This window comes from Bufo bufo, chromosome 7 (assembly GCF_905171765.1).
Source record: "Bufo bufo chromosome 7, aBufBuf1.1, whole genome shotgun sequence".
Lineage (NCBI taxonomy): Eukaryota > Metazoa > Chordata > Amphibia > Anura > Bufonidae > Bufo > Bufo bufo.
This window is the reverse complement of record NC_053395.1, coordinates 83,723,699-83,739,663: the sequence shown is the minus strand read 5'-3', so window position 1 is coordinate 83,739,663 and position 15,965 is coordinate 83,723,699. Positions and strand designations below refer to the sequence as shown.

The following is a 15,965-nucleotide window of genomic DNA, read 5'->3' as shown; positions in this document are numbered from 1 at the left end:
GCAGAGAATCAGGCTTCATGTCACCCACCACTGGAACAGGCCACTGTCAGATATTTTTAGGCCCCGGCACCCAGACAGAGGAGAGAGGCCCCATAGCAGAGATTCAGGCTTCATGTCATAGCAGAGAATCAGGCTTCATGTCACCCAGGACTGGAACAGGCCACTGTCAGATATTTTTAGGCCCCGGCACCCAGGCAGAGGAGAGAGGTCCCATAGCAGAGAATCAGGCTTCATGTCATAGCAGAGAATCAGGCTTCACATCACCCACCACTGGAACAGGCCATTGTCAGATATTTTTCGGCCCCGGCACCCAGACAGAGGAGAGAGGTCCCATAGCAGAGATTCAGGCTTCATGTCATAGCAGAGAATCAGGCTTCACGTCACCCACCACTGGAACAGGCCACTGTCAGATATTTTTAGGCCCAGCACCCAGACAGAGGAGAGAGGTCCCATAGCAGAGATTCAGGCCTCAAGTCACCCACCACTGGAACAGGCCATTGTCTGATATTTTTAGGCCCCGGCACCCAGACAGATGAGAGGTTCATTCAACTTTGGGTTGCCCCGCAATATAATGGTAAAATTAAAAAAAGAGGATTGAATGAGGAAGTGCCCTGGAGTACAAGAATATATGGTTAAGGGGAGGTAGTTATAAATGTCTAATCTGCACAAGGGATGGACAGGTCCTGTGGGATCCATGCCTGGTTCATTTTATGAACGTCAGCTTGTCCACATTGGCTGCAGACAGGCGGCTGCGTTTGTCTGTAATGACGCCCCCTGCCATCCTGAATACACGTTCAGACAAAACGCTGGCCGCCTGGCAGGCCAGCACCTCCAAGGCATAAAAGGCTAGCTCTGGCCACGTGGACAATTTGGAGACCCAGAAGTTGAATGGGGCCGAACCATCAGTCAGTACGTGGAGGGGTGTGCACACGTACTGTTCCACCATGTTAGTGAAATGTTGCCTCCTGCTAACACGTTCCGTATCAGGTAGTGGTGCAGTTAGCTGTGGCGTGGTGACAAAACTTTTTCCACATCTCTGCCATGCTAACCCTGCCCTCAGAGGAGCTGGCCGTGACACAGCTGCGTTGGCGACCTCTTGCTCCTCCTCTGCCTTGGGCTTCTACTTGTTCCCCTGTGACATTTGGGAATTCTCTTAGTAGCGCGTCTACCAACGTGCGCTTGTACTCGCGCATCTTCCTATCACGCTCCAGTGCAGGAAGTAAGGTGGGCACATTGTCTTTGTACCGGGGATCCAGCAGGGTGGCAACCCAGTAGTACTCACACGTTAAAATGTGGGCAACTCTGCTGTCGTTGCGCAGGCACTGCAGCATGTAGTCGCTCATGTGTGCCAGGCTGCCCAGAGGTAAGGACAAGCTGTCCTCTGTGGGAGGCGTATCGTCATCCCCCCAGCCACGCACCAGTGATGGACCCCAGCTGCGTTGGGTGCCATCCCGCTGTGAAAATGCTTCATCCTCCTCCTCCACCTCCTCCTCATCCTCGTCCTCCTCGTCCTCTAGTAGTGGGCCCTGTCTGGCCACATTTGTACCTGGCCTCTGCTGTTGCAAAAAACCTCCCTCTGAGTCACTTCTAAAAGACTGGCCTGAAAGTGCTAAAAATGACCCCTCTTCCTCCTCCTCCTGGGCCACCTCCTCTTCCATCATCGCCCTAAGTGTTTTCTCAAGGAGACATAAAAGTGGTATTGTAACGCTGATAACGGCGTCATCGCCACTGGCCATGTTGGTGGAGTACTCGAAACAGCGCAACAGGGCACACAGGTCTCGCATGGAGGCCCAGTCATTGGTGGTGAAGTGGTGCTTTTCCGCAGTGCGACTGACCCGTGCGTGCTGCAGCTGAAACTCCACTATGGCCTGCTGCTGCTCGCACAGTCTGTCCAGCATGTGCAAGGTGGATTTCCACCTGGTGGGCACGTCGCATATGAGGCGGTGAGCGGGAAGGCCGAAGTTACGCTGTAGCGCAGACAGGCGAGCAGCGGCAGGATGTGAACGCTGGAAGTGCGCACAGACGGCCCGCACTTTATGCAGCAGCTCTGACATTTCGGGCTAGTTGTGAATGAACTTGTGCACCACCAAATTCAGCACATGCGCCAGGCAAGGGATGTGCGTCAAACCGGCTAGTCCCAGAGCTGCGACGAGATTTCGCCCATTATCGCACACCACCAGGCCGGGCTTGAGGCTCACCGGCAGCAACCACTCGTCGGTCTGTTGTTTAATACCCCGCCACAACTCCTGCGCGGTGTGGGGCCTGTCCCCCAAACATATGAGTTTCAGAATGGCCTGCTGACGTTTACCCCGGGCTGTGCTGAAGTTGGTGGTGAAGGTGTGTGGCTGACTGGATGAGCAGGTGGAAGAAGAGGAGGAGGAAGCCGAGTAGGAGGAGGAGGCTAAAGGAGGCAAAGAATGTTGCCCTGCGATCCTTGGCGGCGGAAGGACGTGCGCCAAAGAGCTCTCAGCCTGGGGCCCAGCCGCCACTACATTTACTCAGTGTGCAGTTAGAGAGATATAGCGTCCCTGGCTGTGCTTACTGGTCCACGTATCTGTGGTTAGGTGGACCTTGCCACAGATGGCGTTGCGCAGTGCACACTTGATTTTATCGGATACTTGGTTGTGCAGGGAAGGCACGGCTCTCTTGGAGAAGTAGTGGCGGCTGGGAACAACATACTGTGGGACAGCAGGTAACATGAGCTGTTTGAAGCTTTCTGTGTCCACCAGCCTGAATGACAGCATTTCATAGGCCAGTAGTTTAGAAATGCTGGCATTCAGGGCCAGGGATCGAAGGTGGCTAGGTGGGAATTTACTCTTTCTCTTAAATGTTTGTGAGATGGAGAGCTGAACGCTGCCGTGTGACATGGTGGAGATGCTTGGTGACGGAGGTGGTGGTGTTGGTGGTACATCCTCTGTTTGCTGGGCGGCAGGTGCCAACGTTCCTCCCGAGGCGGAGGAAGAGGCCGAGGCGGCAGCAGCAGAAGAGGTAGCAGGGGGAGCCTGAGTGAGTTCCTTGTTTTTAAGGTGTTTACTCCACTGCAGTTCATGCTTTGCATGCAGATGCCTGGTCATGCAGGTTGTGCTAAGGTTCAGAACGTTAATGCCTCGCTTCAGGCTCTGATGGCACAGCGTGCAAACCACTCGGGTCTTGTCGTCAGCACATTGTTTGAAGAACTGCCACGCCAAGGAAATCCTTGAAGCTGCCTTTGGGGTGGTCGGTCCCAGGTGGTGGTGGCCAGTAGCAGGCGAACGCTCTTGGTGGCGGGTGTTCTGCTTTTGCCCCCTGCTCCCTCTTTTGCTACGCTGTTGGCTCGGTCTCACCACTGCCTCTTCCTCTGAACTCTGAAAGTCAGTGGCACGACCTTCATTCCATGTGGGGTCTATGACCTCATCGTCCCCTGCATCGTCTTCCACCCAGTCTTCCTCCCTGACCTCCTGTTCAGTCTGCACACTGCAGAAAGACGCAGCAGTTGGCCCCTGTGTTTCGTCATCATCAGAGACGTGCTAAGGTGGTATTCCCATGTCCTCATCATCAGGAAACATAAGTGGTTGTGCGTCAGTGCATTCTATGTCTTCCACCGCTGGGGAAGGGCTAGGCGGATGCCCTTGGGAAACCCTGCCAGCAGAGTCTTCAAACAGCATAAGAGACTGCTGCATAACTTGAGGCTCAGACAGTTTCCCTGATATGCATGGGGGTAATGTGACAGACTGATGGGCTTGGTTTTCAGGCGCCATCTGTGCGCTTTCTGCAGAAGACTGGGTGGGAGATAATGTGAACGTGCTGGATCCACTGTCGGCCACCCAATTGACTAATGCCTGTGCCTGCTCAGGCCTTACCATCCTTAGAACGGCATTGGGCCCCACCAAATATCGCTGTAAATCCTGGCGGCTACTGGGACCTGAGGTAGTTGGTTCACTAGGACGTGTGGCTGTGGCAGAACGGCCACGTCCTCTCCCAGCACCAGAGGGTCCACTAACACCACCACGACCATGTCCGCGTCCCTTACTAGATGTTTTCCTCATTGTTACCGTTCACCACAATAAGAAAAAAATTATTTGGCCCAATGTATTGAATTCAAATTCAGGCCTTTTTTTACAGGCACCTAACACTATCTGGCTATCTATTTAGGTACCGTATTACACTAATACAGGCACAGCAGTAACCACAGATTTAGCTGAATATAAATTGTAGGCCTAGTATTTAGGCCCTGGGTGACATGTATCCCTTTTACGGACAGAATTAGACTTGGAAATGCACGGTAGTGTGTGAAGTTATTGAGGATGACCCTATCAGCACCTTCAATGTAATATACCCTTTTATGGATAGATTTAAACTTGGCCTGCTACAGCAGAAACCACTGATTTAGGGAATTGCTAATTTGGGAATTGAAATTCAACCCAGTACAAAAACTGTGCTTTGACGGACACTAAATAACTTTACCAGCCACAGCAGTAACCACAGATTTAGCTGAATATAAATTGTAGGCCTAGTATTTAGGCCCTGGATGACAGGTATCCCTTTTACTGACAGAATTAGACTTGGAAATGCACGGTAGCGTGTGAAGTTATTGAGGATGACCCTATCAGCACCTTCAATCTAATATACCCTTTTATGGATAGATTTAAACTTAGCCTGCTACAGCAGAAACCACTGATTTATGGAATTGCTAATTTGGGAATTGAAATTCAACCCAGAACAAAAACTGTGCTTTGACGGACACTAAATAACTTGACCAGCCACAGCAGTAACCTCGGATTTAGCTGAATATAAATTGTAGGCCTAGTATTTAGGCCCTGGATGGATGACAGGTATCCCTTTACGAACAGAATTACACTTGGAGATGCACGGTAGCATGTGAAGTTATTGAGAATGACCCTATCAGCACCTTCAATGTAATATACCCTTTTATGGATAGATTTAAACTTGGCCTGCTACAGCAGAAACCACTGATTTAGGGAATTGCTAATTTGGGAATTGTATTTCAACCCAGAAAAAAATATATCCTTTGCCAGACAGCAGACAGTATTACAATTGGCTAGCCACAGCTGAAACACCAGATTTAGGGTACTGCTATTTTGGCAATTGTATTTCACCCCTCAATAAAATAGCAAGCACAGCCAAGCCCCTGATGTACGATATAGCAAAAAAAAACAACACACTATTGATGGTTAAATAGACTTGGTGGCAGCTTGTGCTGGCGCAGCACAAGACACAAAATGGCCGCCGATCACCCCAGAAAAAAGTGACAGAAAAACCCTCCGGGCAGCCTAAAAACAGTGAGCAATTAACTAGCAGAAGTTGAATCATACACAGCTGTAGATCGATCACTTCAGTAAGTGTTTTTGATGAGTAAATCCCTGCCTAATCTGGCCCTAACAGCAGCAGCTGCATCCTCTCCCTACACTGATCAGAGCAGAGTGACGTGCGGCGCTACGTGACTCCAGCTTAAATAGAGGCTGGGTCACATGCTGCACTGGCCATTCACAGCCATGCCAATAGTAGGCATGGCTGTGATGGCCTCTTGGGGCAAGTAGTATGACGCTTGTTGATTGGCTGCTTTGCAGCCTTTCAAAAAGCGCCAAGAAAGGCCGAACACCGAACCCGAACCCGGACTTTTACGTAAATGTTCGGGTTCGGGTCCGTGTCACGAACACCTCAATGTATTCAAAACTGATTTTACAAACTTTGTTAACCCTTTAGGTGTTCCACAAGAATTAATGGAAAATAGAGATACAATTTAAAAATTTCACTTTTTGGCAGATTTTCCATTTTAATATTTTTTTACTTTTACAAAGCAAGGGTTAACAGCCAAAGAAAACTCAATATTTATGGCCCTGATTCAGTAGTTTACAGAAACACCTCATATGTGGTCGTAAACTACTGTACGGGCACACGGCAGGGCGCAGAAGGAAAGGAATGCCATACGGTTTTTGGAAGGCAGATTTTGCTGGACTTTTTTTTGACACCATGTCCCATTTGAAGCCCCCCCTGATGCAACCCTAGAGTAGAAACTCCATAAAAGTGACCCCATCTAAGAAACTACACCCCTCAAGGTATTCAAAACTGATTTTACAAACGTCGTTAACCCTTTAGGTGTTCCACAAGAATTAATGGAAATAGAGATACAATTAAAAAATTTCACTTTTTGGCAGATTTTCCATTTTAATATATTTTTTTTACTTTTACAAAGCAAGGGTTAACAGCCAAACAAAACTCAATATTTATGGCTCTGATTCTGAAGTTTACAGAAACACCCCATATGTGATCGTAAACTACTGTACGGGCACACGGTAGGGCGCAGAAGGAAAGTAATGCCATACGGTTTTTGGAAGGCAGATTTTGCTGGACTGTTTTTTTGACACCATGTCCCATTTGAAGCCCTCCTGATGCAACCCTAGAGTAGAAACTCCATAAATGTACCCCATCTAAGAAACTACACCCCTCAAGGTATTCAAAACTGATTTTACAAACGTCGTTAACACTTTAGGTGTTCCACAAGAGTTATTGGCAAATGGAGATGAAATTTCAGAATTTAATTTTTTGGCCAAATTTTCAATTTTAATCCATTTTTTCCAGTAACAAAGCAAGGGTTAACAGCCAAACAAAACTCAATATTTATTGCCCGGATTCTGTAGTTTACAGAAACACCTCATATGTGGTCGTAAACCACTGTACGGGCACACGGTAGGGCGCAGAAGGAAAGGAATGCCATATGGTTTTTGGAAGGCAGATTTTGCTGGACTGTTTTTTTTTTACACCATGTCCCATTTGAAGCCCCCCTGATGCACCCCTAGAGTAGAAACTCTAAAAAAGTGACCCCATTTTAGAAACTACGGGATAGGGTGGAAGTTTTGTTGGTACTAGTTTAGGGTACATATGATTTTTTGTTGCTCTTTTTGTGAGGCAAGATAACAAGAAATAGCTGTTTTGGCATCGTTTTTATTTTTTGTTATTTACAACATTCATCTGAAAGGTTAGATCATTTGGTATTTTTATAGACCAGGTTGTCACGGACGCGGCGATACCTAATATGTATACTTTTTTTATTTATGTAAGTTTTACACAATGATTTCATTTTTGAAGCAAAAAAAATAATGTTTTAGTGTTTCCATAGTCTGAAAGCCATAATTTTTTCAGTTTTTGGGGCGATTACCTTGGGTAGGGTATGATTTTTGCAGGATGAGATGACGATTTTATTGGCACTATTTTGGGGTGCGTGTGACTTTTTGATCGCTTGCTATTACACTTTTTGTGATGTAAGGTGACAAAAAATGGTTTATTTAGCACAGTTTTTATTTTACATTTTTTACGGTGTTCATCTGAGGGGTTAGGTCATGTGATATTTTTATAGAGCCGGTCGATACGGACGCGGCGATACCTAATATGTATACTTTTTTTTATTTATGTAAGTTTTACACAAATAAAAAAACTCTCTGCCTGAGGAGGTGGTGATGATGAGTACAATAAAGGAATTCAAGAGGGGGCTGGATGTATTTCTTGAGCGTAATAATATTACAGGCTATAGCTACTAGAGAGGGGTCGTTGATCCAGGGAGTTATTCTGATTGCCTGATTGGAGTCGGGAAGGAATTTTTTATTCCCCTAAAGTGGGGAAAATTGGGTTCTACCGCACAGGTTGTTTTTTTTTGCCTTCCTCTGAATCAACTTGCAGGATAACAGGCTGAACTGGATGGACAAATTTTTCGGCCTTATGTACTATGTTACTATGTTACAATAATATCATTTTTGAAACAAAAAAAAAAAATCATGTTTTAGTGTCTCCATAGTTTGAGAGCCATAGTTTTTTCAGTTTTTGGGCGATTATCTTAGGTAGGGTCTCATTTTTTGTGGGATGAGATGACGGTTTGATTGGCACTATTTTGGAGTGCATATGACTTTTTGATTGCTTGCTATTACACTTTTTGTGATGTAAGGTGACAAAAAAATGGTTTATTTAGCACAGTTTTTATTTTGTATTTTTTACGGTGTTCATCTGAGGGGTTAGGTCATGTGATATTTTTATAAAGCCGGTCGATACGGACGCGGCGATACCTAATATGTATACTTTTTTTTTATTTATGTAAGTTTTACACAAAAAATTATGTTTTAGTGTCTCCATATTCTGAGCCATCTTTTTTTATTTTTTGGGCGATTGTCTCAGGTAGTGGCTCATTTTTTGCGGGATGAGGTGACGGTTAGATTGGTACTATTTTGGTGGGCAAATGCCTTTTTGATCGCTTGCTGTTGTACTTTTTGTGATGTAAGGACAATTTTTTAGCACAGTTTTTATTTTTTATTTTTTACAATGTTCATCTGATGGGTTAGGTAATGTGATAGGTTTATAGAGCCGGTCGATACGGACGCGGCGATACCTAATAAGTATACTCCCCCCCCCCTATTTTTTACCAATTTTTTTTTACTTTATTTGGGGAAAATTACGTTTTTGTTTATTTTTACTTGAAACTTTTCATTTTTGGGGGCAAAACTTTATTTTTAAAAAAAAAATTTTCACTTAGTTTTTTTGTCCCACTTTGGGACTTGAACTTTTGGGGGTCTAATCCTTTACAATGCATTCCAATACTTCTGTATTGGAATGTATTGGCTGTATGAGTAATACTGTGTGTATTACTCATACAGCTTCCGGCCTGTGAGATCCAGGGGGCTGGATCTCACAGGCTCGTCACCGGAAGGCAGTGCGATGCCTTCCTTAGACATTGCGCTGCCTTCCATGCCATCGGGTCCTCCCTACAGCCGCATAGGGACCCGATGGCACCAACCGCCGCCACCGCAATAGGTAAAAGCCGCAAACCGCAGGTCTGAATTGACCTGCGGTTTGCGGCGATCGCCGACATGAGGGGGGGGTCAAGGGACCCCACCGGGCATTTGTCCGAGGTGCCTGTTCAATGATTTGAGCAGGCACCAGCCTCCGATCACCGCCCGCCGCGCGGCGGTGATCAGAAATACAAAGGGCGTACAGGTACGCCCTGTGTCCTTAAGTACCAGGACATAAGGGCGTACCTGTACGCCCTGTGTCCTGAAGAGGTTAAGATAATTACTGTGATACTGATTCTGATCTATGTGCTATGTAACCTGAAAGACTATGGTCCTAATTTATCATGCTTTCACTTCAGAATTCTGGCTTTAAAAAGTCGGAAAACGGGGCTTACATCACTTTTTGAACTTGCTCAAACTTGCTCCAGTAGAAGTTTGGAGTAGGAAAAGTGGAGTAGCTTTTCTAGATAAAAGTGTTAGGTTTAAGGATGAGGCAAATTTGTCAAATAACATGTGAAATAGGATAAATGTGGCATACCGTACTCCAACACAGACTCAAGCATGGTAAATCCCCCCTATGTATGAGTAAAAACAGTTAACTGGCAGTTTCTTTGTTACAGTTTCCAGGTAATAGGCTGGTCCCATTTTCCCATGGTTAATGGAGTCTGCTAGTAATTAGGTTAGAGTGAAGACTCGTTTGGTGTGTGTTGCTGCCAAATAGGCCAAGATAGATCCTTATACAGGAAAACACTATTCCTGTGAGTAAAAGCTACCAGAAAAAGCCACTTTGCTGGGAATTACCTCTTAGGGAAAGATTGATTGAATTACTGCAGATGGTTTACGACCATGAGGCTGTGCTTGGTAAGTAAAGGTAAAGCACTCGTATGGCTTTAGACTTTACTGCCTGTGGCTTGGGTAAACGGTCACTGCCAAGAAATATTGAGGAATTGTACGCCTTTGGTCATTATGGGAAGATCACCATCATAATAGCTACGTCTTATACGCAGCCTTTTGAGAAAAGCCTACTGTGTAAAATAGTTGAGGACTGTGCCTACTGCATACATATATTTGTACTGTGACTTCCATTATCTATTCAGTAAAGGGAAGACCTTATTTTACCACATTCAAGCCAGCTTGGTCTGTAGTATCTATACTCGATCATTATCATCTACCCTCCTGTTCTCCTGCCTTGCACTCCACTGGTCATTCCCTCTTAACATCAAGAGCACCCCAACCACCACCAGGCAAGAGACTTCCAAAAGTCCAGAATGTGCCCCGAGGGGAAGTAGGGATGCCCCCCTTCGTTCACTGCCTGCACAGTTGAGGTATGGTTTGAATCATAGGCACACACCAATCTAATGTAGTCCAGATTCTGCAATTTGCTTTTAAATACTCAACAAACAAAACCATAAAGTACTGGTATTTTGTGTTAATTTATTTATTTTTACAAGAAAGGCAACCAGCTGAGGGTGGTGGGAGGTTTTGCAATAAAAATGTAAACCTTTGTTAAGCTTTGGACACCAACAAGAATTAAAACATTTTTTTATCTTATTTATTTTAGGTTTCTAAGACTAAAGTTGGAGTTTTGGGTGTCTCAAAAGGTGCAGAGGTTGCCCTGGTATTGGCTTCCTATTTACCAAGAGTAGGGGCTACAGTTAGCATTAATGGAACTTGCTATGTATATGGTGGCTCAATTTACCATGAAGGTAAAGTTATCATTAAAGGAACACCTTATGTGCAGGAGAAGATGGTGATTACTGCAGATGGTTTCCTGAAAACTGCTGGGTTTTATGAAGATTCTCCAGCTTCATCCATTCCAGTGGAGAGAGCACAAGGGCACATACTTTATATTACTGGGGAAGCTGATCAATATTTTAACAGTAAACATTTTGCTAAAGTGGCTTTATCCAGAATGAAGAAACATGGACGGACCAATGGAAGGATGATCTCCTATCCAGGAGCCGGTCATCAAATAGAACCTCCAGGATTCCCTTTTTGCTGGGCCTCATCCCTACGTGGCCATAATATACCACTCATAGCGGGTGGAGAGATGATCCCTCATTGTGAAGCAGAGGAATCAGTCTGGAGAGAAATTCAGTTGTTCTTTCGTCAGCATCTGAATCTTTCTAGCAATCTCTAAAACTGATTATAAGGAAACATCAATTATGTCAATCAAAATGTTACTGACTTTCTTAAATCATTGAAATGTACTTGCTATAATGCCATTTTGTATAAGCTTAAGTATTTGCATTGTTGAAGCAAAATCTGAATTGATTATAGATATCCAACTAGTGAATTAATTAATATTATATGAATTTTCTAGTGCAGGTCTTGATGGGACAAGGATGCTCTCTTTGGGGTTATGCATCGCGCCCTCAGGCCCTGCACTAGGCATAACATAGTGTATTAGTTTTATTCGTTTTTGTCATTGTGGGCTATAAACTCTTGGCAACACACACCATATATTTACTTTCAATACTGTAAATGTATGGCACAGTGATAAGGGTGGCACAAAAACCACTAAGCTGATGAAGGGCAGCAGATATTTACAAAGCTCACAACCAGAATCTTGGCTTAAAAAAAAATATTGTACAACTGATCATGATCTAGCCTGCTCTAGAGCCATTTGTAAAAAGTAAGTATATGATATGTTCTTGGTTACTGAAGTCCTTCCCAGTCAGTTCGTTTGGTCTGTGTTTAGGTATTACTTACTTACTGGTTATGACGCCCCATCGTGTTCTTTTGATTCCTTCTCAGAACCTAATGTGCTCAGTGCTGGTGAGAAGAAGCACTTCTAATGCACAAATTTTATTGGCTTACAGTATCTGAACAGTAACAAGAATCACTCCACTGCCCGTGTACAAGTGAATCTGAACAGTGAGACTGTCCTGTGGCACAGGACATTCTGAGAGGGAATAATAAGACCACCACAAGCTGCCAGAACGAATATGAAACTTTATGCTTTGCATGATCTAACAAAGAAATTTAATTAATCACAGGAAAATTTCTTTATGTTTCCCTCTTGTACTACCCCCCAAAAATTATATGTATATCGGACCTCTCAATAGACCTCTCAACAGCTATAAAATAAACAATTATTACCACTAAATAACAATAAACAACAATTAAATCCAATGACTCACAGTTGACATCTTTGATTGTAGTTCTTCCCTTTCGATGTCCTTTCCATTTGGCCTAGACCTGCATAATGGCTTCTTCCAGCTACAATGATATCTGCAGAGTTTGCTGCCCAGGTTCCTCGATTTTACACCACATATCTCCCATGATAGCCACAATGTCCAATGGCAACTACAGTGCCCTCCATGAGAGATACTATGCTGCCTTGCTAGCCAGTACTCTGCCTTCTGTAGGCAAAAGCCCAGTCTACGCAGGCTTCTCTCTACGTCTGTTATGTAGCTCACATTTCCATTAGACAAAGTAACTGATGTCAGCACCGCAACTGCTTTATCTGCTAGTCTCTGCCTCTGCATTGGCTGAGAAGAAAGGCTCTGGCTTAGGTATTTAAATGTACCAGTCAGGTATCCAGCCCATTCACACACCGCGCAGGTCACACACGGTACAGAAAACTGTATAACACATTTGGTCTTTGCACAGATGTAGCAGCGCAGTGCGTGTCACAATGATGTCTCCTCAGCACCAGGGGTCATATTCTCATGAAAGGCCCTATCTGCTGGATAGCCATTATGATAACAGCAATGAATATTATTTGCAACATGCCTTTTTGCATATGTGTCATTAAAGTCTCCAGTGTCCAGTTCCAGATCTGCCCTTCTTCTAAAATACCAGGTGAGCCACTATATCTTCTGTATTTCAATTTCTTCTAAAATACCACTCCCAAATCTAGGCAAGAAGCCTATAAAGAGAATAGCTGATATAAATAGATGATTTTCCATTAAGGGTGGTGAGTGGCTTTGGGAATACAATTTAGAAATCATGCCAACCCTCTTGCCGACCTTTGATCTCAGTTTGGTGGTTTTTACAGCACTAAAGAATGCCTGAGAAAGGCATCAGCCACCCACCGGACCGGACTGGAGAACAGTTGGTCATTGAATATAGCCAGGCCGCACCCCCCCCCCAGCATCACTGCCGGCGGCCCAGAATAAACACTTGCCTGCCCCTGATATGTGCCACAGCCAAGCCACCCACAGTAAGTAAAAAAAAGTTAATGTGGGTATTCTAGATGGGAGGAGGGCAGCAGCAAGCAAGCAGAGTTCCTGTGGGGTTGGGGGGGGCACTGAAGGCTCATAGATAAAGGACTCAGGACAGCGTGCTCCCCCTTCCCATAAACTCTGCTTGCTGATGGAGGACAGTGTGCCCAGCCAGCACAGCAGCAGCACATCCCCACTCAGTCACCTTGCAGGGTTATGCAAACTAAGCTTCAGCAAAAGGAGTTAAAGGGGTTATCCAACCCCTATAATGCCTAGGTACCTCATACAGGTTATACTTACCCCACTCTCCGGCACCCACTTCCCTCCAGATGCCCGCACGGACGCCACTGCATCCCCCTGTCTCGTGAATGAAAACATCCGGCGACATGGGTGCAGTTGATAGCAGGCCACGATCAATGTGAACTAGCCTGCGTAGCATCACAGGTGACACTAGGGAGGCTCATTTTCGTCAGCTACTGGCTGCACCTTCCCCCCTACCCAGCATAAGTATTACCTGTATGTGATGCCTGGCATTTTGGGGGCATAATAGGGGTTGGATAACCCTTTTAACCATTAAAATACCAGAGGTTTTTCAGTTTTTTTCTTCCCCATCTTCCTTCAGCCATAATTTTTTTATTTTTCCGTTCACATATCCATATGTAGTGGGAAGCGGGCAAAAAATTCCAAACGGGGTAGAATTGAAAAAATAAATAAAAATTCCTCCACCGTTTTACGGGTTTTGTTCCTACGGCGTTCCCTTTGCGGCAAAACTGACCTGTGCCTTTCATTTTCTGGGTCAGTAGGGATACAACGGGATGTGGCAGCAGAGGAGCCAGGGCAGGTGGTGGGATGGTCCAGGGGTGGGTAGTGGGCAGAGTTATGGGGGCCCAATTCAGATTCTTGCTATGGTGCCCAATGATTTCTAGGTATGCCCCTGCTCCAAAGCATTTGACACTGTGCCACATTAAAGGCTAGTATATAAAATAAGAATGCTGGGACTGGGATAAAATTTCTGTATGTGGGTAAGTAACTGGTTCAGTGGTAGAAAACAGAGGGCAGTTATTAATGGTACACACGCAGATTGGGTCACTGTCAGTATTCCTTTTAAGCTGTGTGGCTGCAGGCCTCTGGAGGCCTGCTCACTGCTGCAGCCCGAGTCTCTGACTTAAAAAAAACACCTGTTCAATTTTTGCCAATGCCCCAGAACTGAGAACAGGCACAAGCAATTCTACCTACAGGGTAGGTGCTATTCCCTAGTGGGCTAAAAGATCTTTCTGACATGATTGTCCATGTGACCATACTTGTGGGTGAGGAAGCAGAGAAGCAGAGAGCTATTTCCCTGTAGTTAAAGGGAGGAGCAGTGTTGGAGTTCCATGAGTCCTAACTGAAATATTGTGTGGGGGTCTATTGTAACAGTATTTTTAAGTACTGATTGGTTCTGTCCCCTTTAATTCTGTTTAATACTCTGTGTAATAGTTTACAAGTAGAGTTGAGCGGACACCTGGATGTTCGGGTTCAACGGGTTCGGCCGAACGTCGCTAAAAAGTTAGTGTTCTGAACCCGAACTTGACCCCGAACCCGAACCCGAACCCCATTGAAGTCAATGGGGACCCGAACTTTTGAGCACTAAAATGGCTGTAAAAATGTCATGAAAGGGCTAGGGGGCTGCAAATGGCATCAAAATGTGGTTAAGAGCATGGCAAGTGCTCTGCAAACAAATGTGGATAGGGAAATGACTTCAAATAACATAAAATACGTTAAAATAAAAAGTTATAATCTTGATCGAGGAGGACAAGGTCCATATGGAGTAGGAGGTTGAGGAGGCGGTGGATGTGGCGGTGTAGGTGGAAGCAGCAATGGAGGAGGAGGAGGTAGCCTATTTTTATTTTTTTAAATTAGGCTACACCCCAAAACATTGGGAAATATAACCTGTGATAACCCCCTCCAGTCGTGCTAAACACACGTTCAGACAATACACTGGCTGCAGGGCAGCCCAGCACCTCCAAGGCGTAAAGGGCAAGCTCAGGCCATGTGCCCAATTTGGAGACCCAGAAGTTGAAGTGGGCTGACCCATTATTCAGTACATTTAGGCGTGTGCACACATACTGCTCCACCATGTTGCACGTCCCCGTGATGTCCACAATCCAATTGGATATCAACTTTCGATGTTCTTTTATGCGCCTACCATGGTGATCATGGGTGGCGGGGAATCAGGATTCCAGGCCGGAGAGGGAGCCTGAGAAAGGGATATCACATCCAAGGAAGGTCAATGGATGAAATTAAATGTACCGTATTTTTCGACCTATAAGACGCACCTAGGTTTTTGGGGAGGAAAATAAGAAAAAAAAAATTTTTAACCAAAAGGTGTGCTTTTGGTGGGTTTGGAACTAATGGTGGTCTGTGGATGGCACTATTACTGGGGATCTGTGGATGACGGACACTGTTATGGGGGGATCAGTGGATGACGGACACTTATGGGGGGATCTGTGGATGACGGACACTGTTATGGGGGGATCGGTGGATGACGGACACTGTTATGGGGGGATCTGTGGATGACGGACACTGTTATGGGGGGATCTGTGGATGACGGACACTGTTATGGGGGATCTGTGGATGACGGACACTGTTATGGGGGGATCTGTGGATGACGGACACTGTTATGGGGGGATCTGTGGATGACGGACACTTATGGGGGGATCTGTGGATGACGGACACTGTTATGGGGGGATCTGTGGATGACGGACACTGTTATGGGGGGGATCTGTGGATGACGGACACTGTTATGGGGGGACCTGTGGATGACGGACACTGTTATGGGGGATCTGTGGATGACTGACACTGTTACGGGGGGATCTGTGGATGACGGACACTGTTACGGGGGGGATCTGTGGCTGGCACTGTTACAGGGGGGATCTGTGGATGGCACTGTTATGTGCCATCCACAGACCCCCCACCCCATAACAGTGCCATCCACAGACCCCCCCCCAGCCCATAACAGTGCCATCCACGGATGTTATCCACA

General features: G+C 45.5%; 1 protein-coding gene across 1 annotated transcript in view; it reads left to right on the top strand.

Annotated features, from left to right (window-relative positions):
* LOC121008572 (acyl-coenzyme A amino acid N-acyltransferase 1-like) overlaps positions 1-11,903 on the top strand; it is a 50,292-nt gene extending 38,389 nt beyond the window's left edge. Inside the window, exon 4 of the mRNA XM_040441201.1 lies at positions 10,336-11,903. Within this exon, the coding sequence (XP_040297135.1) occupies positions 10,336-10,914 (579 nt within the window). The 3' untranslated portion in view covers positions 10,915-11,903. The remainder of the gene's footprint in view (positions 1-10,335) is intronic.
* Positions 11,904-15,965: the final 4,062 nt, after the last annotated feature.